The 26,485-nt window shown below is 41.8% G+C and overlaps 1 protein-coding gene across 2 annotated transcripts in view; it reads right to left on the bottom strand.

Annotated features, from left to right (window-relative positions):
- The window catches only part of PDHX (pyruvate dehydrogenase complex component X), a 107,829-nt gene that overhangs the window by 62,090 nt on the left and 19,254 nt on the right, over window positions 1-26,485 (bottom strand). For both annotated transcript variants that reach the window (XM_026651487.2, XM_026651488.2), the window contains one exon: window positions 21,707-21,807. In XM_026651487.2, the coding sequence (XP_026507272.1) occupies window positions 21,707-21,807 (101 nt within the window). The remainder of the gene's footprint in view (window positions 1-21,706; window positions 21,808-26,485) is intronic.

Here is a 26,485-nt window from a genome sequence, read left to right as displayed (position 1 = left end):
AGGCGGCCCTTTCCACACTCCCCTGCCCCAGCTCCCTCAGCCGAAATGCAGGCAGCGACCGAGGCGGTCAAAGATCCGGCCGCCGCGGTTGCTGCCGAAAAAAATGCCGCCCCCCCAAATCCTAGCGCCCTAGGCGACTGCCTAGGTCGCCTGAATGGTTGCACCAGCCCTGCCCCCTATCCACAAGGCTTGTTACCCCGTCAAAGAAAGCTATCAGGTTGGTTTGACACCATTTGTTCTTGACAAATCTATGCTGACTTATTTATTACCTTATTATCTTCTAGATGTCTGCAAATTGATTTATTACTTGCTCTATTATCTTTCCGGGTACAGATGTTAAGCTGACTGGTCTGTAATTCCCTGGGTTGTCCTTATTTCCTTTTTTATAGATTGGCACTGTATTTGCCCTTTTCCAGTCTTCCAGAATCTCTCCCGTCTTCCATGACTTTTCAAAGATAATCGCTAATGGCTCAGATATCTCCTCAGTCAGCTCCTTGAGTATTCTAGGATGCATTTCATCAGGCCCTGGTGACTTGAAGACATCTAACTTGTCTAAGTAATTGGAATTTATTGAATACTTCTCCCTTTTCTGTATTATTACTGATAATTCCACCTATTCCATCTAGTAATGGACCAATATAACTGTCAGGATTCTTTTTGTTCCAAATATATTTTTCAAAAACTCCTTTTTACTATCCTTAACTCTCCTAGCCATAGATTTATCCGTGTGTTCCTTATCAATTTTCTATAATTCTTAACTTGTGATTTATATTCATTATGATTAACTTCCTCTTTCTTCCTTTTGGGATTATATATTATTTTTATAACTGCCTTCTCTTCACCTCTAAACCATTTTTTTTTTAAAACCAACACCATGTGGTTGTGCCTTTTTGGGCATCTAGTAAGGTATTCTTAAATGACTTCCAGTTATTCACATTTTTCTGATTAAATTCTTTCTCCTAGCTGATAATTAAGAATGGCCATACTGGGTCAGACCAATGGATCCATCTAGCCCAGTATACTGTCTTCCGACAGCGGCCAACGGCAGGTACTTCAGAGGGAATGAACACAACTGAGCAATTATCAAGTGATCCATCCCCCGTCATCCAATCCCAGCTTCTGGCAATCAGAGGCTAGGGACACCCAGAGCATGGGGTTGTATCCCTGACCATCTGGGCCAATAGCCATTGAGGGACCTATCCTCCATGAACTTTTCTTTCTTTTTTGAGCCCTGTTATACTTTTGGCCTTCACAACAACCCTGGCAATGAGTTCCACAAGTTGATCGTGCATTGTGTGAAGAACTTCCTTTTGTTTGTTTTAAACCTGCTGCCTATTAATTTCATTGAGTGACCCCGGGTTGTCTTCAGCTTTGTGGAACTAGCCCTACTAAACCAGCAAATAGAGAGAGAGAGCGTGCGAGAGAGCGTGTGTGTGTGTATATGTATGATGGTCACAACTTTATTCTGCTTGCACATTATGAATCTAATCAACTCACAATCACATGTGCCTAAGCCACCATTAATTTTAGTTCTGATCAGTTCCTCATTATCTTTTGGGGCAACTCTGTAATAGACCTTCTCCTGTGTTGGCTGCAACACTTTTTGAGTTAGGAAATTGTCATCTGTAACATTCAGAAATTCCAAGGATGTTTTAGTATTGGCAGCATGAGAACTCCAGTGTGTCTCACTCAAACTGAAGTCCCCAATGATGATGCAGCTTCCCCCCCCCCCCACACACACATTATAGATAGGTGCACAAGGAAACAGTCATCCTATTCCATAGTGTGATTTGGCGTTTGTAGCCAATACCAACTAGTACCCCATCTGTGCTTTATCTATTAGGACATCAATCATTCAATATCGTTTTCTTCCATGTTATCGGAAACTCAGAAACAGGTAATGTCATTTTTGATACAGAGTGCCACCCTCCCTCCCCTTTTGCCTGCTTGATCCTTCCTAAATAGGTATAACCATTGATTTTAGAATTCCAACCCACCAAGTTTCAGTAAAAATCCAAGCTAGAATATGAAAGTGGACACATGTAAGCAAGCCTATTGCAATATGTCATATTGACTTTACAGTTATTTCAGCCAGGTTTCCAAGATAACAAGCATTACTGAGTCCAGTTTAACAAGATTGTTTAAGTCCACTAGAAGGATCCAAATATTGGAATTTAATTTAGTTACTCTTATCCCTGTATTACTTTCTGCATACTGGTTTTGTGTACTCTTTGCCCTTTTCCAGAAAGCCAGAGGTCAGCAGCTTAAGTGGACTTACAGTAGCATATTTTATTTAAGATTATCCTCTCACCCCTTAGAGATAGTCCCTCCAGGTCAAGGTTGAGGCACCTCAACAGGAGGAAATGGGGAGGTTGTCACTGCTGAGCATGTTCAGATACTAAGAATTTCACATTTACCCTAAAAAGAACAGGAGTACTTGTGGCACCTTAGAGACTAACAAATTTTCATGAAGTTGATGGATTTCCACTCCATACGGTTAAATGCAGTGACTTGCATAATGACAGGTTTTAGAGTAGCAGCCGTGTCAGTCCAACTCCTTTCATGAACACTAAAATTTACATGAAGAGTATTTATAAAATGAAAAGAAATATTAAGATCTACATTGACACTACTTCCTCTACTCCCCAGATACATTCTCCTCCATTAACACAATGAATATATTCAAAGAAGTTTCATTTGAGAAAAAAACCCTACATGTCAATCAAGATGGGATGATATTTTATTATTATGACATGCATTTCTAAAGTATCTGTCACCCTAGTATCTGGGCATACATTATCAATGGAGATGGCAGAAGAAAAGATTCTGAAGTGAATTTAAACCAGGGGTCTCAAACACTGGGTGCGGAGCTCTTCCCTGCGGCCTGCCAAGCTCCCCGCGCTCCCCTCCCCCCCCCCAAGTTATTTTATGTGGCAGCTAAGCTCCCTGCTCGCTGCTCCCCAATGTTTGGGACCCCCCTCCTAGTGCCCACTCCACTATGGCCAGGGCAGGCTGCCCTTCCCCTGCCCTAGTCCTGAGCCTCTCCAATGCCCCACACCCCTCATCCCCAGCCCCACAGCCCTCACCCCTGCACCCCCTATCCCCCAACTTCATCCCAGAGCCTGCACCCCCCACCCCCTGCCCCAGCCTGCACCCAGCACCCAAACTCCATCCCAGAGCCTGCACCCCAGACCCCCTCCCCCACCCAAACCCTCCCAGAGCCTTAGACAGGTGGGAGTGGAGTTTGGGGGGGGGGGGCAGGTTCTGTGCACCACCAAAATTTCTACCAACCTGCCACCCCTGGAAGAGGCAGAGCAGGGGTGGAGTGGTGGTGCAGCCCAGTGCAGTGGGGGGGCTTTAACAGAAGTAAATCTAAGTGCGTGTTTTGTCCTTTGAGTGAGGTGCATTACTGTTGGTGGCGCTTAGCACTTTCCAGGAGGGAGGGGGGAGGAGCAGGGAGCCACACGCTCAGGGGAGGAGGTGGAGAAGAGACGGGGCAGGGGCGGGGCCTCATGGAAGGGGTGGAGTGGGGGCGGGGCCGGGGGCAGCGAAGGGGGGTGTCAGTGATGCGGCCCTCGGGCCAATGCACTAATCCTCATGTGGCCCTCGTGGTCATTTGAGTTTGAGACCCCTGATTTAAACCATACGCTGTGACTGAAAAATATAATTGAAAAGTCCATGAACAACCAGATACATGTCACTCCAGAGAAGCAGCACTAAACACAAGTGTGACGGTGCTGCATGTGGGAGCCAGCTGAGGTCACTCAATTAGGGTGAACTGCAAACAAAAAGGGGCAGACAAACCCCAAATGCTGGTGGATATTCCAATACTTAGATTTACCAAGCCAGCACAAAACAGCTTCTATAGTACCTCACTGGTTACTTAGAAGTCCAAACAACGTAGTTCCCTTGAAGTACCCAGCCTCAGGCCTCCATCCAGACACACCTGTCAGATATGATGATGATTACTGAAAATCTTATCTCATCATATAAAAGAAAGGGTTCTTCCAATCCCAAAGGATCAGCCACATACCCAGGTCCAATTATATCTTAGATCTTACCCAAAATACACGCTTATAACCAATTCTTATTAACTAAGCTAAAATTTATTAAAAAAGGAGAGAGAGAGTAGGTTAAAATATCAATATATATAAAGACTTGAATTCAATTCTTGAGGTTCAGATACATAGCAGAGGTGAGCTTGTAGTTGCCAAAAGTCCTTTTAGATATAGTCCATAGGTTATAGTCCAATGTCCATATTCAGGGTGACTCCAGTCAGTGACTGGGGATCTCAATCCTTGTGGCTTAAGGTTTCCCCCTCTTGAAACCCAAAGCAGATCTAAGATGAAGTAGGATCATGTCCCAGGGTTCTTATACATTTCCAGCAGCCTTTCTGCCTCAGAAAACAATAGGCCTAACTCTCCTTCTTCCAAACATCCTGGCAATTAGCACAGGGTAATTTATCCATTAAACAGTTCAGATACAGGTTACCACAACCTTCAAAGAGACATATAGACAATAATACTATTTCACTCAAGTATCATCATAAATGTTAATATTCCTTTTTTGATCTTTGAATTAAAACTATAGCAATAGACAAGACTTGTTTGCTTACATCACAAGCCCTGAGCAAACATCAACCCTTTTACCTCTAACAATGCAGACTTGCATTTCAAAGCTCTATTCATTTACATATCTTCCTAATCAGTCTAGGTTCACCATAGGTCAGGTCAGTCTGTGAGTTAATTAACTCTTTCTGGCCCTGTCACCTTTCAATGAGATATTATATTACACTCATAACGTCACAACAAGTAATGGCCAAAAAAAATCTCTCTCTCTCTGTGCTCATTTTAAGTTACTACTGACCAGGAACTCTGAATGAATTAAAACATCAGTTTGAATCCAGTCTCAGTGTATCCTGAATGATCTATCATTGTAACATAAAACAAATTGGAAGAAAAAAAAGAATATTGTAAATGGACAATCAAATCTCCACAACAAAACACCATATCCTTAACTCTGTGGTATTGTCACACTTCCCAAGGCATTTCACAAGCTGTGCTCTGATATTTGAGGTTTTGCATGCAATAATTTTAAACATAAATCAGATGTTTGATGCTTAACATAAAACCCATTACAGGCAACATCCCGAAGCAAATACCACCCAGCACTCTGAAGAGCTTCTCTTAAACTTGTATATGATGAAAAAGTTAGTGCATTTTCCAAAACTTCTCTTAAACACCTTTTCTGTATTTCTTTCTTCATCTTCGCAGATTACAAAGGTTTACATTTGTAAAAATAAAATTTCTCCTTTGATAATCAGCCTCCATTTCCTAAATGATCACTCAAAACAGTACCATGGTGTATGTGTGTATCACATACATTCTAATGAGGCATTAATAAACCCTAGAGGGGTAGAAGGATGAACAGATAGGAACATATGGTTTCTTAGGTTAGTTAGGGTCAAGTTATGGCCCAGCCTTATAGTGTTGCCAATTCTCTTGGATTTTATAATGCATCTCACATTATTTTGTGTTTTTCTTAGAGTCCCAGCTCCTGGAGATAAGTGATTATTGTGAGAATCTCAACTTATTTTTTTTTAAATATATAAGTTTACAGCCCACATGGTTGCAAAGTTTAAAAATGTGAACCAAGTGCACCCTTAACAGCTTAAAAGGCAAATAAAAAATTTTAAAAATCTCATGATTTTAAAGTCAATCTCATGATTTTGAGGGGGCCTGATTGTTAAACACATTTGAGTTTGCCAGTACAGGAATAAGACCCCTGCATGGACTCCCTGCATCCTATATGCAGAGAGGTTGGGGCGGGGAGCTGGAGGAAGAGAAGGGTACTATTTCCCTATGTGAGCATGAAGCCAGGGAGTGGGTGCAGCCTTAGCTCCAATCCACCTCACCCAAATGTGCCAGGAAGTACAGCTGATGGGGCATTTGGGAAAAGGCTTTGAAATCTGCATTTAGGAATGTTGGAGCAGATTACTTTCCTCTGGATTCTCAGTCAGAATTCCCTCCCTGGGTTGCTCTGGGGCAGCACAGCTATGAACACCCTTTACACTGGACTAGACCAGTGTAAAGGGTTTTCAACTTGTGGTCCATGGACCCTTGGGGGTCTGCAGACTATGTCTAAGATTTTTCAAAGTGGTACACACCTCCATTAGAAAAATTTGTTTGGGGGGAGGTGGGGGCCACAAATGAAAAAAAGTTGAAAACGACTGGACTAGATGTAAAGGTATGATGGAGACTTAACTGAGGGGAAAACGTTATTGCAAAGTTTTACACAAGGACACATCACCTTAACTATTTCAGGAGAAATGGTATGAATGAGCAAATAGTAATGAACATTGAAAACAGCTCTTCATAACAGTTATTCATCCTTTTTTCTTTCCCATGCTCAGCTAATAAAAATTTTAGAGAAGAGAAATGCAGTTCTAATTTAAGAATGATCTTTACTGTCGCAGTAGTCATCAACCTCAAATACCTCAGCTAAAACTTCTCACATTTTTATTTTGTTCTGTTGTATTTTTAGCCTTCTGTTTTCTGTCCCATACTTGCTTCTGGTAACTACACATTGAAGTCAAGAGAAGAATCTGAAGCGCCACTTGAGAGAAACTTTCCCCACAGAAATCGAAGTTAATGAAGGTTAAATCTTTTCACAACAAACGATGAAAATCTAAGGAGCTTTAAGCAGGCAGCTCATGTTTACCTGACTTCCAATGAAGGGGTTGTGTCTTAATTTAAATCAAGACAGTGCAGCACTGTAGTTGGCCCAAATGCACAGATAAACGTTGCCCAATCTGTACAGGACACAAGTAAATTTGAGCCAAAGTTGACTCTTCAGATACATTCTGTGATTTCATAACTAACAGGGAGCAGTCTTATCTAGTGAAGGAGTGGAAGTTAGGATACCTGGATTTTACTCCCAGTTCTGTGACTAGCTTACTTTGTGATTGTGGGCAAGTCATTCAATGTTTCTGTGTGTCAGCCACTCCTGATAAAATAGGGCTGGTGATCCTCACTTTTGTAAAGCATTTGGATACTGTTGGATGAAAGATACCTGTGACAGCCCATAGAGACCCTTTGGGACCCACTGAAGTGCCCACAGGGTCATGGTTTCCCCACGTCCTGGTTTCTTTACAAAACAGGCTATGGCTGATGGAGAGAGAACACCTAGGACCCAGTAGAAAGTTCTCAAAGGGCAGCAAGCCGGACCCAATCATCAGAGAGCAGGTAAAGAAGTAAATGCACCAGAAGGAGTCTCCTGCTCTAGGGACGAGACTCCAGTTACTGCTGATCAGGAGGATTTCAGACCACATGTATTGTTTTCAGACTTGTTTCTTCTTCATGTCTTTTTTTTTTTTTGAGTCAGAAACCCAAAGGGCTCAGGCCTTTTTTCAAAGAAGAGTTGTTAATGGATACTACATCATCTGAAAAGGTATCTCCCCCTAACCCTCCAGCATCTGAGTGATTAGGCCATGTGGTAACTTTGACTGGACTCTAAACCTTAGTGCACCAGCATAATTGGGCCCTACCAGTCTCCAGCCCAGATTCAGTTCGCAGATTGGAGGTCTCTATGATAGAGTTAAGGGATATATTCCCACTTCAAGACTCTGCATTTTGGGGAGGTAAGAATAATAATTAAAAAAAAAAATCAGAATCAGAGATGAAAGTCAAGACAGACCTGGTTCCAGGTGTATGCATCCCAAAAGAAATACTTGTAAAATTACCTGGAGTCTAGCTAGATCCCAGACTGCATCAACCATCAGCCCTGGCCCATGAGGACAACATTTGTGGATAGACTTCCCTGAGTAGCAGTGGTTAATGGAACCGTCACTCAAGAGGCTGAAGTCACACAATATCTCTGCTCTAAGCAATGCAGGAATTTGCTTTATTGGTGACTAGAATTCCAAAGACTAAAGAGGTATGTCACATTGATAGCCATATCCAGATATGCACAGACACAGATCTTATGACCAGCTCAAGAATTATCCTGTGTTGGGCATCTGAAGAGAGTGAAAACCCTAGACCAACTGCAACACCATTTTTCATTAAACAGGGGCACATAAAAAGAATGCCAATTTCTGTCTCTCCTGTCTGGGTTGTCAATGAGTAGCCCTCAAAGGGAAGCTTCAAGGAATCCTTAGTACTTGTATTCCTGGTAAACATCCCATTTCAATGAATGGGGAACCCATAAGTGTACCCTGAGAGAAGAATGCAAGAGGACACCAGCACATTTTAGTGAGAGGCATAATACCCTATTACTATCTGGGGGCCAGTCTGTTGCAGTTAATAAAATGCAGAAACTGTGCCAGGTTTTCACCAGAATTGTACTTACAAAGGTCCTTACAGACAAAAAAGAGTAACTGTTATGCCCTACCTTGTGCAGGAGTTTCAGGACCGTCTCAAGGTAAAATTAGCATGCATACCTCTTCCAGAAAGGCTCAATGAAACCCCTCAATATATCGGGTGTGTAAATTTGTGGAGGTGGATGGAAAGGTTTGGGACAGGCTTCTTTCTTGCCTCCTCTTTGCAGTTCAAGAAGTCCCTCATACTTTCATAGTATTCTCCCCTTTGAATTGTGACATGGGCAATAGACCTGTGAAATTTTGGATCTTATTAGGGAGGTTGGGGAGAAACAACCCACTTGGACTCCAAACCCTTTTTTACATGTTACAACAGACACACTAGATATAGTTTGCCCCTGCCCAATCCCGGTAGACTCAGGTTTAACAAGCTCCTGGTAAAATTACACAGCCCCTCTGAGATAATCTGCAAAGTCAGTATAACAGAGAGTAGGTGGCCTTTTAAGGAGAGTTGGAACCCACCCCACTTGTGGCTAAAGATGCCTCCCGTGACAATGAGGCTACAGAGGACTCCCTGCACTGCTGCGGGGCCAGTGACAACCAATCCCTACAGGCGCAAGGTGCAGGAAAGGCTGCAATGCTAGCTTATTCTGCCTTCTAGCAAAGCAGAACAGAGAACCGCGGCACTCCCAGCTGGTGAGAGCAGGTCCATGGCAGAGGGGCTGCAGAGAGGGTTTCCTGCATGGCCACGGGGCTGGTGACACCCAATCTCTGCAGGCATAAGGTGTAGAGAAAGCTACAGTCATGGCACAGCAGAGCAGGGACACCCCCCCCAGCCAGGACTGCAAGGAGGCAGAGGAGAACAACAAGCCCCCTGCTGCTGAATGGCTCCTGCTCTTCTTGTTCCCTAGCTTCTCCTCACGGCCCTGACCAGGGGTCTCCGTCCTGCTGTGCCAGGACCACAGCCTCTCCCGCACCTTGCACATGCAAGGATTGGACATCACTGGCCCTGTGGCAGTGCAGGGAGCTCTCTGAAGCTCCATAGTCATGGGACGGAGAGAGCAAGTCTGTGACAGCGGGGCTGCAAAGGGCTCGCTGCGCAGCCACATGATGGGTGACACCTAATCTCTGCAGGTACAACACAGGGGAGGCTGCACTCCTGTTGACTGTTGTCAATCCATATTTGTTAGTCAATTTCAGTGTCTCAGCTGAAACCGACATTTACTGATCTCTATTGATTTAAACTGAACCCTAACAACCCTAGTTTTACAGGAGGTCAGACTAGATGTGGTCCCCTATAGCCTTGGAATCTTATTAAACAAAGACAAATCTATTGAACACCTGAGGAAGTGCAAGACACCGCAGGGACAGATCAGAGCCATGCTAAGACTAGACAAGATTGACAAGTCCCATTATTTTGGTTCCCAAACCTGATGGATCTGTACAATTCTGTGTAGACCTCAGGAAACTGAATGAAATTTCACAGTCCAATGCCTATCCCATGGCCCAGGTGGATGACCTCCTTAGCAAACTAGGGAAAACCAACTATATAACAATGCTGGATTCAACAAAGGGGTGTTAGCAGATTCCTCTTAAGACAGAGTCTAAAGAAAAAACTGTCTTTGCTACTCCTATAAGGCTGTTTCAGTTCACTTCAATGCCTTTTGGATTGCACATGGCACTTGCCACCTTCAGCAATTTATGTACCGCCTCCTCTAACCTCATTGTCAATATGCAGCTACGTACTTGGAAGAGGTGGGCATTTAGGGCTCAGGTTGGAGGTCACACCTCAGAGATGTTGCCTCAGCCATGCAATCACTGGAGAAGGCTGGCCTCTGTCAATCAAAAAAGTGCAGGTTTGGCATTAAGAGACTAAATATTTAGGGTACTTAGTATGGAACAGGAAAATCCAGTCATTCAATATTATGGCAATCACCAGGAGGCAGTATCACAGAGAGGTTGGCTATTTCTGTTTATCTGAACATATAGGAATTAACTCCTGAAGTAGTGCTGGTTGCCAGACCTGATGTAGCTCTGTGCTCAGCATAGAGCCACCAAAGTACATCATTCATGCCTTAATCTCGCTAAGAATCATTTCTTAGGTGTCTCTTCCCTTCCACACAAGCAAACAATGTGACATTGAGCTAAAACATGACAGCAGCCACATTAAAGTTGCAACTGATACCGTAGTATAAAAATTGATGTGACCAAGTCAGTTTCTGATGAAATTTCTTTGTAGATGCACTGTAAGATACAGGAGAAACAGAAGTGTGAGAGAAGTATTTCAAAGTGATGAGAAGAGCGTTAAGGACAGCAAAAGTATCACTCATCAACTACTAAAACAGAGATGACAAAAGGGACCATAGGAATAAGTTTGAAAATTGGTCCAACATTAATTTTAATGCTCAGCACAGAACAGGGTCTATGCAATTTATTAGAGTGGTTGTAAACTGAGCTGAAGGCTTAAAAACTCTAGGTTTTCAGTGCTCACTTGATCAAGGTGCTATGAACTGGAACAATATAATAGCAATGTAAAACAATCTAAAGGAGGAAAAATGGTTATATGAATGTGAACAGCTATTTTAAAACAAATACTGAAAATACTTTGTATTTTCAACTGAAATTATATGTTGAACATTTCTGATCCGACAAACCTTACTGAGCAATCACACTACTGTTTCATTTACAGTTTAATTGTATCTTTCACATAACAAAACTAACTCTTTCCATACTCCCACTTCTGCAACAAATGTTCCTTTGCTTATGGGGTATAAATAAGTGACTGCATTGACTATATTACTTCCCACAGATCCCACACTTCATAGGAGAGACTAAAAGATTTTAAAAATTCAATGGGATTTCTTTCACAACAGAAGGTCCACCTGAAAAGTGATCTTGAGATAGGACAGTTACTATGACAACACAATTTAACAGACAATAAGAACATGGGAAGTTTCCCCCCGTCGCCACATTTAATTTTTAATTAAGTGACTGTGGTTGAACCATGATTCATCTTGCATAGATCTACTTTAAGCCAAGGGGTACTGAAAAGCCCAGGAGATTGATGGGTTATTGAGTCTTTCACCTCTAGCACAGATTAGTAGTGACTAAAAATTATCACCATTTGATGACTCTTTGGCAGCCTCTGACAAGTGAGAGGAAGGGCGAACTTGTGGCTAAGAAACTGGTCTGGAACTCACAAGAACGGAGTTCAGTCCCTGGCTGTGCCACAGATCTTCTGTGGGACTTCAGACAAAAATCACTGGAACGCTGTGTGTGCTTGTAAAATACTTACCTTCCTCACAGTGGTGTTTTGGGGGAAAAGAGCTGAATGGACCATGAAAAGTCTTTTCACAACCCAGATGTGGTTTCTCACTATCAGGCTATAAGCAGAGTGCTGAGCAGTGTGGGGAGAAGTGTGCAGTGCCACTGACTAGTGTCCTAGTTCTGTGGATAAACAATCTGTAAAATTGTCAATCCTTTCACCAGCACTCCTTTCCACACACACACACACACACACTACAGGTTAAACAAAAACGTTCACAACCAAAATCGCTCCCTTACTTCAATGTGCATAGCGTAGGCCTATGAGACAGATATTTAGAATACAGCATTGCTACATTTTCCTCAGAATAATAAATATTTCACCAGAAACTCTATTATTTAAATCTCAATTAACTGCTAAGTTTGGAAGTCTCATTACTGGAAGATTACATTTCTATAAAAACAACAAGGAGTCCGGTGGCACCTTAAAGACGAACAGATTTATTTGGGCATAAGCTTTCGTGGGGAAAAACCTCACTTCTTCAGATCTGTTCGTCTTTAAGGTGCCACCGGACTCCTTGTTGTTTTTGTGGATACAGACTAACACAGCTACCGCCTGATACTTGACCCCATTTTTATAAAGTAACATTTACAAAGCAATGTTTGACATTAATTCGTTATGTGAAACTGTAAAAAGAGTCGCATTTCATTTTTCAAGATTAACTCTATTCAGTTGTTGGAGTTTATGATATAAGCACTCATGCTTCTGAGCCCTCTGAGCGACATAAGTTACACCTACAAAAGCGCTGGTGTGGACCGGGATATGCTGGCAGAAGATGCTCTCCCGCTGACATAGCTACCAGCACTCGTTGAAGGTGGTTGAATTATGTCAGCGGGAGAACTCTCTCCATCAGTATAGTGTGGCTACACAAGCGGCCTTACAGGCACACAGCTGCATCGGTACAGCTGTGCCACTGTAAGCTCGCTAGTGTATAATTCTGAGCAGACTTCAGGAGACTGAATGAAATTTCACTGTCCAACTCCTACTCCATACCCCCGGTGAATGATCTCCATAGCAAGCTAGGGAAAGCCAATTATATAATAATGCTGGAAACAAACTTTTAAAAATACCAAATTCCATTTTCTCTACTGATGCTTTTGGGTTTGTTATGTATTTCAGTCATCTTGCACAGGGAAACTAGATTTGTCAGTTTCACTTTCTCAGTCCATGCATTAGTTTAATGCTGCAATATTTGGGTTGCATAAATCACAAGGGAATGTTTACATCAACTATCAAAAATCTGTTTCCATTTAATTTTTTTTAAACCAGACATTTCTATTAATCTCAGGTTTTGCAAAAACAGTTTGAAGAACAAACTACAATACACTTTGGTGTTTAACCTACCTGATCTCTCTTTAAACAATTTTATAAAATTCAAAACTGACCATTTTGAAGGATGATATGATTTCCTTTTACCAAAAATAACCCATGAGAAATACTATTTTTACCATGTAAGAGTCTCATAAAAGGTATAAGAGCCTGATCCAAAGCCTATCTAAGTCAATGTGGAGGCTCCAATTGACTTCAGTGGACAGTCAAACCAAGCCCTTTGTGAGAAAACTGTGAAATGAATTCATATCAATCATATAGGAACTTATATAAACTGCTGATGGCTATGATATACGACATTACTTTATACCAAATGGATTCAAAAGAGCCTCTCAGGGAGTTCTATTAATTCACCTTATATGCAGCATCCTAGTGAGGTAAATGTTGCGCCCATTTTCAAAGATGAAAGAGTAAGGTTGGTCATGTAAGAAAGTCAGCTCTTGGGACAAAGAATGTTTTTCTATTAACCTTGTGATATGCCTGGCACAGTTCTGGGTGCAAGACCTAACAGCTGTAGAGACAGATACGAACAGTCCTGACGCCTCCTGTTCAACGACTGGACAGAATTCCCGATTCAAGATTAGTCTACCAAATGGCACTAGAAAGCAAAAATCATTTAAAATAGGTTTTAAAGTGTTATAAATATCCCCCCGTACTTGCCCCCCCCCCCCACACACACACACACACACACTATGCATACAATGTGCAAGCCCAAAGCCCAACAAGTGAGAGCAATTCTCACCTTAGAGGAAGCATGAGTACTTGCTACCAACACTGCTGAAATTGGTCTATTGATTTTTTTCACCTTTCCTGTGGAATTAAGCCTGGATGAATAGCTGTTTTTGACCTATTGACAGTGTTAGCAATTCAAAATACATTACCAAGCAACTGAGTGAAAAATACTATCAATTCTAGGAGACATTTATAACCAGAGGATGCAGGGTTAGAGCCAGAGGTATTTAGAAAGCAGCTTCAAGCACACAGTGAAATATAAATGCAACTAAACAGGCAGGATATTTACTACTATGTCTTATTATGTCATGATAATTAACCAACTAGTAAAAGAATCTAATAGATTTGCCTTCTGATACCAACAACATTTTGGGGTTCCACTGTCCCATTTTTGGTAGGCAGGTAACTGTGCTTTTACTGTGGGATGGACCCGAGGTGTGAAACTAACACAGCAATCTCAGTTACGCTTTGCATGTTTACAGAGCTCTTCACGCATATATCTCAAAGCACTTCACAAAAGTGGATAAACATAATTATCTCCATTTTAAAGAGAGAGAAAGTGAGGCATTAAAAGAGACATAGCAAGACCAACCTTGGTTCAATATTTATAGCAATTTTATCTTTACTCCTAGACTCTCAGATTGCGTTAGTTGCAAAGAAACTACACTCCATGCCTGGTGGTCCACGTTTTTGGGACTTTTTGGTTTGCACTTCGCTCCAGCTAGTCCCAAGTGCAGTTCCCTGCCTCTGGAATGTACTACGTGGTTGAGACGCTCATGCCTGTGCTCTGCAGCTTCCTGCACCAAATGAAGTTCCAGGTACTGGCCATTATGCATAAAACCATAAAGTGGCCTAAGCACGACTCTCGGCCTTTGACTTGCCTTCTGACCTATGCTTGTCTGGAATACTGGAACTCCCCATTCTAGAGATAAAGTTCACAGTAGCCAGGTACAGGCCTTTCTCAGTAGCAGGTCTAGGCATGTGGCAATCATGCCTGCAGCAGATGTGCTTAGCACAAGCAGCTATTTCTAAATGTGGCTCTGCAAGATTTATTTCTTTGCAGTCTTTCAGCTGGCTGACCTATGAAATGATGGGCCTATAGATGATCCTTCCGTCCTGTTTCTAAAGCCTTGAGCTGCGGAGGATTGTGGTGGTTTTGCTCTTCCTTTAAAGTATGTTAGTAACATGAGTTAAAGCCATGTAAAAAAGTTTCCATATACCTAGGGTTACCATTTGTCCAGATTCCCCCAGACATGTCCGGCTTTTAGAGTTAAAAATAGCGTCCAGGGGGAATTTGTAAATGTCCGGACTTCCCCCCCCACCATGCAGAGCGCGCGGCTGACAGGGCAGCCGGCCAGATGGTGCCACTTACATGGGGCTCCGACAGCCAGAGACAGCCCCTCCTCCGCTTCCCCCTCCTCTCCCCTGCAGCTGAGAGCACTCCCTCCCTCCCTCCCTGCATTCGCAGATCACCAGCCGGCCATTCGCACTGGCAGTCTGGAGCTCTCCCCCTGCTCCTCCTCCCCAGGGTAAGGGGGCCAGGGGGTCGGAGAAGGGGCAGGGAGGTTCTGGAGGGGGCAGTCAAGAGACAGGGAGCAGGGTTGGATGGGTCGGGAGTTCAGAGGGGGCGGTGTCTGGAGGTTGGGGGTGTAAGGTTTTGGGCAGTCAGGGTACAGGTAGGGGGTAGGGGGGGTCTCAGGAGGGGGCAGTTAGGGGACAAGGAACAGGGAGGCTTAGGTACGGGGTGGGGTTCTGGAGGGCAGTTAAGAGCAGGGGTCCCAGGAGGGGTGGTCTGTCAGGGGGCAGGGGTGGGGAGAGGGATCGGAGCAGTCAGGGGACAGGGAGCAGAGGGGTTTAGATGGGTTGGGAGTTCTGGAGGGGGCTGTCAGGGGGTGGGGAGTGGTTGGATGGGGCGTGGGAGTCCCAGGGGTCTGTCTGGGGGTGTGGATAAGGGTTGGGGGAGTCAAGGGACAGGTAGGGGGTAGGGTCCTAGGGGGCCAGTTAGAATGGGGGGAGGGTCTCAGGAGGGGACAGTCAGGGGACAAGAGGCAGGGAGGCTTAGGTAGGGGGTGGAGTCCTGGAGGGCAGTTAGGGACAGGGGTCCCAGGAGGGGTCAGTCAGGGGACAAGGAGCGGGGGGAGGGTTGAGGGTTCTGAGGGGGCTGGGAAGTGGGAGGGGCAGGGGCGGGGCTAGGGCAGGACAGGGGCGGGGTTGAGGGGGGCTCCTCCCGTCCTCTTTTTTGCTTGCTGAAATATGGTAACCCTACATATACCACACTATAGGTGCCTGGTATTGCAAATACATAAAAAAAAGTTACCTTTCCTCCTTTTTATTTATGTCAGATCATCTCTAAAATTGTGAAGAGTTTTTTATCATGCTTCTATTGCATGTATCTTTAAAAAACAGTAATGCATTTTAACTCCTGTTGTATATCAGCCTGAGTGCCTTGATGAGAAGACAGTTTAAAAATTATGACATTTTAAAAAGTCAGCAGAAGTTTTAAATTTTGTACTTAATATCTGTACATGCAAACAGTTCAGCAACATCTTCAAGCATTTTCCAGATAGGTTATTTGAAACCAAAGTGTAAACTTTGGTTTTGGATCTGGACTTAAATAACTTTTAAATACTTGAAATACAAGCAGTATACAAATATATATCCAAAAAAAAAAAAAAAGACACACACCCTAAAAGCACGTACATTGAAACTGTTCTATGCATCATCTCACTGAAATCAAATAACCCACAAGAATAATTGCTGCAGCGTTAAGAGCTTGCAAAACTCATTTATTAATTAAGCAACAATGATTAGTAAATGTGAGTAGTGTTTTAAACCCTGATATTTCTTAATCAAGGGTACTAGTACTATTAATTATTATTCTGAATTAATTCAGAACCTATAGATAAGGCAGCAGATGTTACTTATACCTGAATTCATGCTTTACTCATAGGTAGCATTAGCATACTTAAAAGGTTCAACTAGGAAAGGCTAATGTGTCACTTCCATCAATATTTCATGCAGCGTTACAACTAAGCGAAGTGCTTTCCAATCCCTTGGAGACAGGGGGAAAGAGAGAAATCAAATGAGCTCAAGACAACCAAAGAGGAGCATGGAGAACAGCTTATCTACCTACTATAGTAGATGGGTGTGAGTTAACAGATTCATTCTCATCACAGTTCACTGTTTAAAAACCTCAAAGAAGTTTAAAAAAGTCTCAAGTGAGCTGCAATACATTCCTTTCACTTTCCAGATAAATATGAACTCTGGTTCCATTTAACTCTGTGAAATTCTGAAATAAGATAATATGGAGGAGGCGGAAGGGAAGAGAGCAGTAAATACAAATGCTTAGATCTGACTTCAAAACACTTCTCTTCCACACGTCAGCTTTGAAATCTGTTCACCCATCTATGACCACAAATTATCAGTGACTCTAAACTGGAAGCTGAACATCACTGATGTGACATGAATAAAGATAAGGGACGTGCATACAATACTTCTACTTTAATGATAATTTTATGTGCAATACGGGTACCATTTATAATGGCTGTTTTAAATACTGCCTTAGAATAAGATATGCTGTCAGAAGGCTTTATGTATTTATTTTAAACATGCAGGTTTGCAATAGCTTCTGCCTATTGGTGCTTGTTCAGTCTCCAACCATCCTCCTCCCAGCTCTTGTTTATTGTTAGAAAAAACTGAGAATGGTAAGACATACAGTACTTATCCTATGGATTTTATATATTAAAACAATTTGCAGCTATTCAGTTTGGCACCAGCCTACAACACCCCTTTGGCAATAAGAAAAATAAATACATCTATTATGTCATCGTTATAATTATGTGGTGAACATGTAAAAAACACACAACCACTAACAAACACATCTGTACCTAGTAAAAGAACTTCCTGTTCCCAGAGAGATAACTTAGGTGATTATAAAATTTAAAGATATAAAACACCTATCTTTCTAGATCATCCAACCAATCTCAGTGACAATGCAAAAGTATTCCCTACATTAAACAGTGTTTTATCCAGTCTAGTTTTTCATTAGTCCAAAACAATTAAGCCACAGCAGACAATTGCTAGTGTGTAAGAGTCCTCACTCTCTGAAAGGATTACCTAAGTATTCAGCCTAAGTCTCCCCCCTCAGTTTATCCCATTTCTCTCAGTTATATTTTATTTCTTAGTCTCTGCCACTCAATGCAGACAGTGGCAGAATGAGGACAGACAGATGCATGGAATTAAGTAGCTGTCTGCAACTTTTATTAAATTTTAACACAGGAGAGGGGCGCGACCCACCCATTGTCCATACTCTCATATACCAGGTATTAACTGGTTCCAGTGTGGGAGTTACAGGGCTTCTTACCATATAACCCATAATGCAAGGTAGGCTCTTGTCAGCCTACCCCCCAGTACTCAGCTCTCTCTGAGTCCTAGCCCGCTATCCCTATTGTTGTGAGGGGGACAGAGGGTCAGCAGGGTACGGACCTCAGCACGCAAGGGCCACAAGGTCTGACCTTGGCCCTTGACGGCCACAAGGTCTCAGCCTATCACATGAGCCCAAGGCCCAACGCCAAAATCCCAGGTCTCTTACCTCTGGGAACCATTCATTTTATTCTCTTAACTACACTGGAAACCAGCTACAAGTTGTAACAAATAACTCCACCCCAGTAGCTCAGTTAGGTACTAAGCAGATTCCTACTTAACCAACCGTGATTTGAAGGTGCTGCGAGGAAGGCAAACTCCTCCCTGGTCCTCTGCCAACTGGCCTATGGGAGAAAAAATTCCTTCCTATCCCCTAAATAGGCAATTGGCTAGACCTGCAGCTGGCTTCCCATTCATACTTTGGGTGGATAAGGTGGGTTGCTGGATTGGAGCCCAAAGAGGCTGGGGAATGCTGGCCAATCAGCACCCCGCTCCCTCAGCTGGCCAGAGACTCCCAGGGGGGAGAAGCTACCTATTGTCCCTGAGCAAGTGTCTCCCTCCCTTGCTACTGGGTCTGTCCCCTTTTCGCCACTGGCCTCATTAAGTTTCCCCACCATTGATGCAGTTGGGTGGCATTTTTCTCACGCCTCCCAACAGCGACTGAAAAAGAAAATATTTTTTCCAATACTTCCCCTACAGCATTTTCAATCCTTCGTTTTAAAAATGTTTCTATAGAGAACGGTATTAAACATGTACGAATGCTACACTAGCCACACAAAGTTTGGTTTGATCTGACTGAATAGGACAGTGATTAGAGGCAGCTCAGTGAGAGCAGTGGAGTCACCCATTATAGGTGGAGCCCAGCTTACAGTGGCTCATAAAATGAAGGTAGCTGAGAGACTAAGGTAGTCAGTCAGCCAGAGAGTATTCTCGGGCAATTCTGTCTTATTACTATTGATCAAACTTCGGGGGAGGGGGGGAAGAGGAGCACTTTCTGTGCTGGAATGTGGCACTGAGTTTGGTAGGACTCTGGGCTGGTTGCTGTGTTTTGAAATATAGGCTAGGTTGCTGACTGAAAACCTATACATTTAGCTACACCATTATTAATATTTTAATACACAAATAAGAACCCTAAATACATTATTAAAGTATGTACTCAATCACAATTATTTTTGTTAAGAAAACAGTGTATAAATGAGTCTCTAATTGTTGGAAACACACCTTGGTTATTTAATCTTAATTCTACATTTTTTTGGTGAAGAAATTGACCTGTTTGTGCATACCTCTTACTACTGTGTGCCAGTGAGAATTTGCATTGAGGTCAGGATGGTATGGCTGAGTGGTCTATGCATTATGAGTGAAATCCTGGCCTGGAACAGCTCAGTGCTCCATTGTCCTTAGACAAGTTTCAGGCTGTGCAGGGCACCCCTGGTTGTTCACTTGGTTACCACCCTCCAGCCCAGATGTGGATGCAGTTCTGTGGTACTACTATAACTGTTAAGCACTTTGGGATTCTTTATGTTAAAAAGAAATAAGTACATGCAAAATATTTATTACTGCTTAATATAATACAAACAGTAGTAGATCAAATAGGAGCATTCAGTATAGAATCAGGCTTCTGTATGGCAAATCTGGCTCAAGAGGTGACGTGAATAAGTGTGAAGAAAGACCACCCCAAGTCACGTGCCCAGCTCACCTCAAACATTCCTGTGACCAAAAAAAAAACCCCAAAAAACCCACCGAATGAATTAAAAGAGATGAAGTCTTAGATGACTGGCTTTAAGAACTGTTTAGACCATTGGCAAATTCACCATCCTTTTGGTGAAGCCACTAGAAGATTAATCTCTCCAATAAAATGCTGTTTCCCCTTCACTGTCCCTCTTCTCATGCTGTTACATACATTCTATCCACCTTTCTAGTCCTTGTTCCAAAACACAGACTTGGCAGTGCATGCCCACCTTTAGAAAAAACCAAAATGAATGCATCAGAAACAGAGGCTAGGAATTGAGGGCCCATTTCAGTGCCCTCTGAAGTCATTGACCCTTCCATTGTCCTCACTAGATCAAGCCTTGTGATAGGAAAGATGAGTTTGAAGAATTAGAGTGGAGTTCAGCCTAAATTAGTGGTCTTGGAATAGCTGACTATACTCAGCCACATGAAACATTGACACATTCCATCTCCAGACAATCAAAGCTTCTTCTGTATTCCAAAACACCTAAGTCAGAATAAAGGTGTCAAAACTGAAGTTTTACTCACAGTCATCCCAAAAACAACTCAGAAGGTGAAATAGCATTTGGCGATTTCTTCAGCACCTTACATAACAAATACAGGACTCTCAACTGCATTGTGAATCCAGAAGCTTACCATGAGAATCAGTTATCTACATGTTGAATACCAATGATGTGTTCTTAGTAACCATGTGACATCAGATTTATTTATTAATTGTTTATATTACAGAAGGACCCAGTCATGATCAGGACCCCATTCTGTACAAATGTGGTCATTGGCCCAAAAAGTTCATAATCTAGAGTTTAACACTACAGAGCTAAGTGAGGACGAGGAGAGAGAAAATTAATAAATATCAAAGATGATGATGTAATTAGGATCGTTGTCCTAAAAACTTATAACAAAAGGGAAGAGTTGAACTTCTAAAGTGCAAAACCAGAACGTGATCGCCATTATATAAAACCTGTAATTAAGTAAAATGGAGAATGTGATTACTATTATTAATGCTTTACATTTTGGCAGCATTTACAGGCCCTAGTGAGAATCTGGACCCCATTGTCCTAGATGCTGTATGGACTTGTAAGAGGATGCTGTTTCTTCCCCAAATTGTTTAAAATCCATCTGGCAAACTGATCTGCATGGGCAGGCTCCCAGACCTGCTCAAAGCCCTATTGTTGCTTACAATCAGACTGCACAACAAGGAACTGAAAAGACCGCTCCCCTCCCCTCCCCATACACACACAGGATATCCTTTCCCCCATCCCTCCCCCTCCAAACAGGCAGAGCAATCAGGGTGATGGTAGGTACTCTACATTAATTCCAATTATTTCCTACCTTTGGCTATTCCAATATTCCCTTATTTTTTCTAAACTCGTGCAGATTTTCTATTTTTAAAATAGATTTTAGGAATATAGGAATTGCTATGCTGGATCAGACCCATGGGCCATCTAGTTGAATATCTTGTCTCCAATAGTGACACCGCCCCCCCCCCAGATGCTTCAGCAGGTAGATAGTGAAAAATTAATTAGGTGTTATTCCTAAATTCTAATTAACTAACACCAAGAATAAAATTTAAATATTTTATGGAAGCGAGTCATAAGGCAACAAAATGTATAAAACCATAGGTTATCCTCATAGATGAAAATTACACTTATCTATAACTTTAATAGTTCAGCACTTGTACATTTACAAATATAAAAGCTATTCCATAAGAGCGTGTTGGTGTCTTATTCTGAAAATGAGGTGACAGGAAATACAGACTGAAGTCCATATTAAAGTAATTTTTGAACTAACATGAGAAATGACCTCAACCCATCACAAACGACCTCAACCCCGCTAAAGAAAGTTAATCCTACCATTATTTTAGCCAATATGCCATCATCACTTGACTCCATGGTTACCACTGCTTTGTCTGTTTCGATTTCACATAATGCATCTCCTGCATTTACAGTTTCACCTGCAAAACAAGACATGATTTTAAAATACTGTAGAATAACTTCCTTTCAGAATTACTTAACCCTTGTTAAAATGGAGACATACTGAAATGTCCTTTGAAGCATGCATCTGGCTACCAGTTTTCCAGTATTGTAAGGATGGTTAAAAATGCAGTAAATAATATTGTACTTTGAGACTTCTGAATAAAAATCATTGCTCTTTTGTAAAGTGTTAATGTCATTAATTACCCATATTTGCGGTAAGTATTCAGATAGACAGAACAATGAAGTAACTTGCCTTAGGTCACAATCAGTCAGGAGCAGAGTCAAAAAGGCAACCCTGAAATCTTATGTCCAGCCTTTGGCAGTAACTGCTAACCATTGATGAAAATGGTGATGTAAGTATCTCTTAGTATAATACTGGTAACAAGCAGCATTGTCTTAAGACTATATATAAGACAATTTTGTATGTCTTTATATACACAAGCAAGTGAGATAGATACACACACACACACACACAGAGAGAGAGGGGCAAGTGTTATTTTGAATTTATAGCAAAAGAGTTAAAAATGAAACTGTCCTCTGGGATGGACTCCACTCATCATTACAGATATACAAATAAAACTTCAAGAAATAAAAAATATTCAGATGGCAAGTTTGTCAGTTTGTTTTCTCTCAGACTGTTATAAAATCCTGAACAAGCAAGACCTTTTAGAAATATACATCTTTTGTGAAATGAAAATATGTATGTGTTTTAGAAGTGGATCTGCATGAACTATACAGATCTACTGATTGGATCAAGTTATATTATGGTTTTCCTCTCCTTTTAAGCACATACATGGCTGCTATTGCATGATAACAGCCCTATGAGCCTGGATTGTTCTGACAGATGAATAATGACTGGATACCTGCCATTAAATGAAATTACAGTGGGAAACCTGGAGAGGATCCAGAATGTTTTGGCCTTAAAGCAGATAAAATATGCTTTTCTTTACACAGCACTGGAGAAAAAGTACAATTATGTATCAGGTTTGTAGGTACTGTATTTTTAATTAAAATGCAAAACACAGGCTTTAACACTTTCTGCAGCACAGTAAATGAAGTGACACTATTATATCTCTAATTTTAATTTCCACTTGCTCTCTGAAGTGCTTAAACCTCAGAAAAATTACTTTGCCACCTACGATTTCTGCTTGTGTATGTGACATGTGCAGATCTTTGTCTTGATTATTTCTTGTATTGTGACTACTTGAAAAGGGATAGGGGAAAAAAGAAAGAAAAAACTGCTATATGGTTTGGATGACCTTTGCAGTAAGAAAACAGCAGCTATATTCAAGCCTCGATTAAATAAATACTTCCCTGAGGTTCCATTGTGGGAACTCTAAGGGGAGAAAAGATGGCCAATTGCTTTGTCCACTCAAATATATACAGGGAACTTAGCACTTCATTATTTCATTTTAAAAAAAAGAAATCTACATTATGACACATTAAATTGCAACAGAAATTGGGAACTGGATGGCTCATGGAGGGCTACTAAGCCTTTCAACTCTAATTCATAGTGGTTTAGTTCTGTTAGATGGTTATTTCATGTGGTTTGTTATAACTTATACTACCTTAGACAGCTAGCTAGGTATTTACTAAATAAAACGGACTCGTTCCTTAGCTGTGCCAATTCTGTGCCCAGCACAGTTGAGGGGGCAAGTGACATCTTTATGCTTCCTCTCATTAGACTGCAGCCGGTCGGTGGCCTACTCCAGGCCCTGAGGCCACTTACAGAAGCCTTAGAGCAGTTTTGTGTTTAAATTTTACCTTACAGCAATAGCTCCAGCAGTACAGGATTGCCAAAGCACAACAGCGCTCCAGCAGCGTCCCCACCCTCTCAATGTGCCTCTTACCCTGGGGACCCAAAGCCTTCCAAGATGCTTAGGGATTCTCTGGGAAACTGGTAACGCTAACTTTTTCTGCCTGTGGGCCCCACCATAACAGCAGCCAGTGGCAGAGGATTTGACATGATAACTATTTTTAGAAGTATGTTGCAATATAGCCTTTAGAAATCATTGTCACTGGTTCAGTAACTCAGTTCAATGAATGGGAGTGTGATACCTCTCAGCGGGGGCTGCCAAATTCATGATACATCCTAGCAGGTGCCCAATTTGATGCCAAGTACAACTCAAAAGATCAGCTTTCCGACTGGAAAGAATTGGAAAGCAGAGAGCTTTGCTGAAAATTCTGATTCCCAATGCTTTCTAATGGAAAAGCTGGTACTTGGTATCATAAAATTGTTTCGATGGCTACTCTGTGTGAATAGTTATATTCATTATAATTATTCAGACACTTTGAAAACCCTTGTTTTCAGTGGTTAGCTCCTTATTTTAGAGCAGTGGTTCCCAAACTGGGGTGATAGGGCGTTCTTGGGAAAAAATTCCCTAATGGCGGACAGAGCTGTCCATCCTGGGCAGCATGGGGACTTGGGGACTTCCAAGAGCTAAGCAGATCAAAGCAAGCATATCTATCACACTGAGGAGATTTAAACTTCAAGACTCCTTATACAAAATAGAAAGAGAGGTGGATATTTTTTGCTGTTTTTAAAATTAAATAGGCTACTAGTGATGTTTTTAAATTATTATGAAGAACAAGTTTAAGCTTTGTTGTAACATGCATTGTTTGCCTGGACTGCTCAAGACCTGAATGCTTGTGTAGGAGGAACTTAGTTGGCTTCCTAAATATCTTCATGCTATTTCACATCTGATACTCCTTGATGAAACATAGGAGCCAGAGGCACCAGTACGGGGGGGGGGCGACGAGGGTCACGTGCCGCCCCGGCATCAGCACGCTCCCCCCCCCAGGTCCCTCCCCTTTTTTCTGGCAACCCCCGCAGATCCCCCCTACTTTTCCAGCAGTGCTCCCCCAGGCCCCAGCCTGCATGGGGGCTTCACCCCCGCACCCCTTTTTTCTACTGGCACCTCTGATAGGAGCCTTGTCTTAGAACAGGCTTAATCAAAAGTGATACAAGCTACAAAAGTGAGATCTTGGAAGAGTGTTGTTGTTTTCATAATGTAATAAAAATACTGTAAAGATAAATAATAATAAATAAGCATGTCATAAAAACAAATTTTATATTTCCAAGATCACTGCTTTTATAATTTATGCTGAGGTAAGGGAGAAAATCCCTGGAAATATTCATTTTTAGGAGGGGGTTCACGAGACTTGACATTTTAGTGAAAGGGGTTCACGGTTGTTAAAGTTTGGGAACCACTGTATTAGATTGATTACTACTCTACTACACTGGTGTTTTCCTTCCAATTTAACTTGTGTCATATCCAACAGAGGTTCAGTAGCCTAGATGCAATAAGATGGTAGTGTCAGTCCAGTTACTAGTGGACAGGTGTCCAAATCATAAGACACAAATTGCACCCCTTGATGCATAAGGATTGACAATGGAGAACTCCTTTCTCTCAGTCCCTAGAGGTGGTCCCTCTAGTCTAGAACACAGTTGAGTTATACTGTATGGGGAAGCATCCATTGATGCTGCCAATTCTATGTACCTGGCTCAGGATAATCAGAGGATTGTAGTCTCCAGGGCTGTCAATCTGTCATCTTTCACCAGTACTAAATTCATACATAATAAATATCTTTAGAATAAAAAACAGTTTTTAAACAATGAACTTCATTACCCACAGGAACCAATAGAAAACAGCATTAACAATACGGGGGAAATAGTGAAGCTGTCTATTAAATACAATGTGTTTTCTCCTGCTGAAGTGAAATCATTTGTCTCTACTGTGCAACTGTAAAAACAAATATTAGATATTTACACTTAAAGAGCAGGAACAGTGATGAGAAAAGTATTCTAGTGACCCCTGCTGGTTACATGGGGGAAAACCCACACATTTCCACATGCAACATAACAGGTTTACCTTTCCAATCTTATGTCTTTCCATTTATTTTGAAACATGGTACAGTATAATGTTTATTTTTTCAGATATAAGATCAGTAAGACTATATCTCTATTAGTGTCATTCAATCATATATATCAAGTCATTGCAGAATGAGTCATTTAGGAGAATCACTTAATGGTGGTAAATTTAGAAGCATTACTCCACTTTCCTTTTTTCCCCTCTTTAAAAATCTAACTACCCATTTGCTTTAACCCTTATTACACTGCTATTTTCCCGACTGCCAGGCAAAAAAAAAAAAATGTTTAGAACTAATTATCAAAGATGAACTAAATGAGCCCATGTATCACATTCAGATTTTTTAAATGGAAAGATCTCATTGTATTCAAAATGTTAGACTAATTTGTCTTTGAGTCCAACCTTCAATTAAGAGCAATTAATACGCACAACTGATTTTCAGATACTTATCAAGGGAAGCATAATAGGGATTGAAATAGCTTTCTATAGCACACATGGAGGAATTGGCATAAGACCTTTATAATAAGAAATAACAGTTGTACAATGGTTTTAAAAGATTTTGGACTTTAAACTGTAGTTATAGACACAATATTCAAAAGTAAGAACCTAATGTGCTATAGAATATGGTCTCCTGGTTATCAGAAACTCGTGGTTAGTTATGTTACATCTACACACTACAAGTACTAGAGTGGCACAGCACCCCTGTAGCACTGCACTGTAGTAGGGTTGCCAGGCGTCCAGTTTTCGACTAGAACGCACGGTCGAAAAGGGACCCTGGTGGCTCCGG

Source organism: Terrapene carolina, unplaced genomic scaffold (genome assembly GCF_002925995.2).
Source record: "Terrapene carolina triunguis isolate 2854851 unplaced genomic scaffold, T_m_triunguis-2.0 Scaffold96, whole genome shotgun sequence".
Lineage (NCBI taxonomy): Eukaryota > Metazoa > Chordata > Testudines > Emydidae > Terrapene > Terrapene triunguis.
The sequence above is the reverse complement of the archived record's forward strand: the minus strand, read 5'-3'. Positions and strand labels throughout refer to the sequence as shown.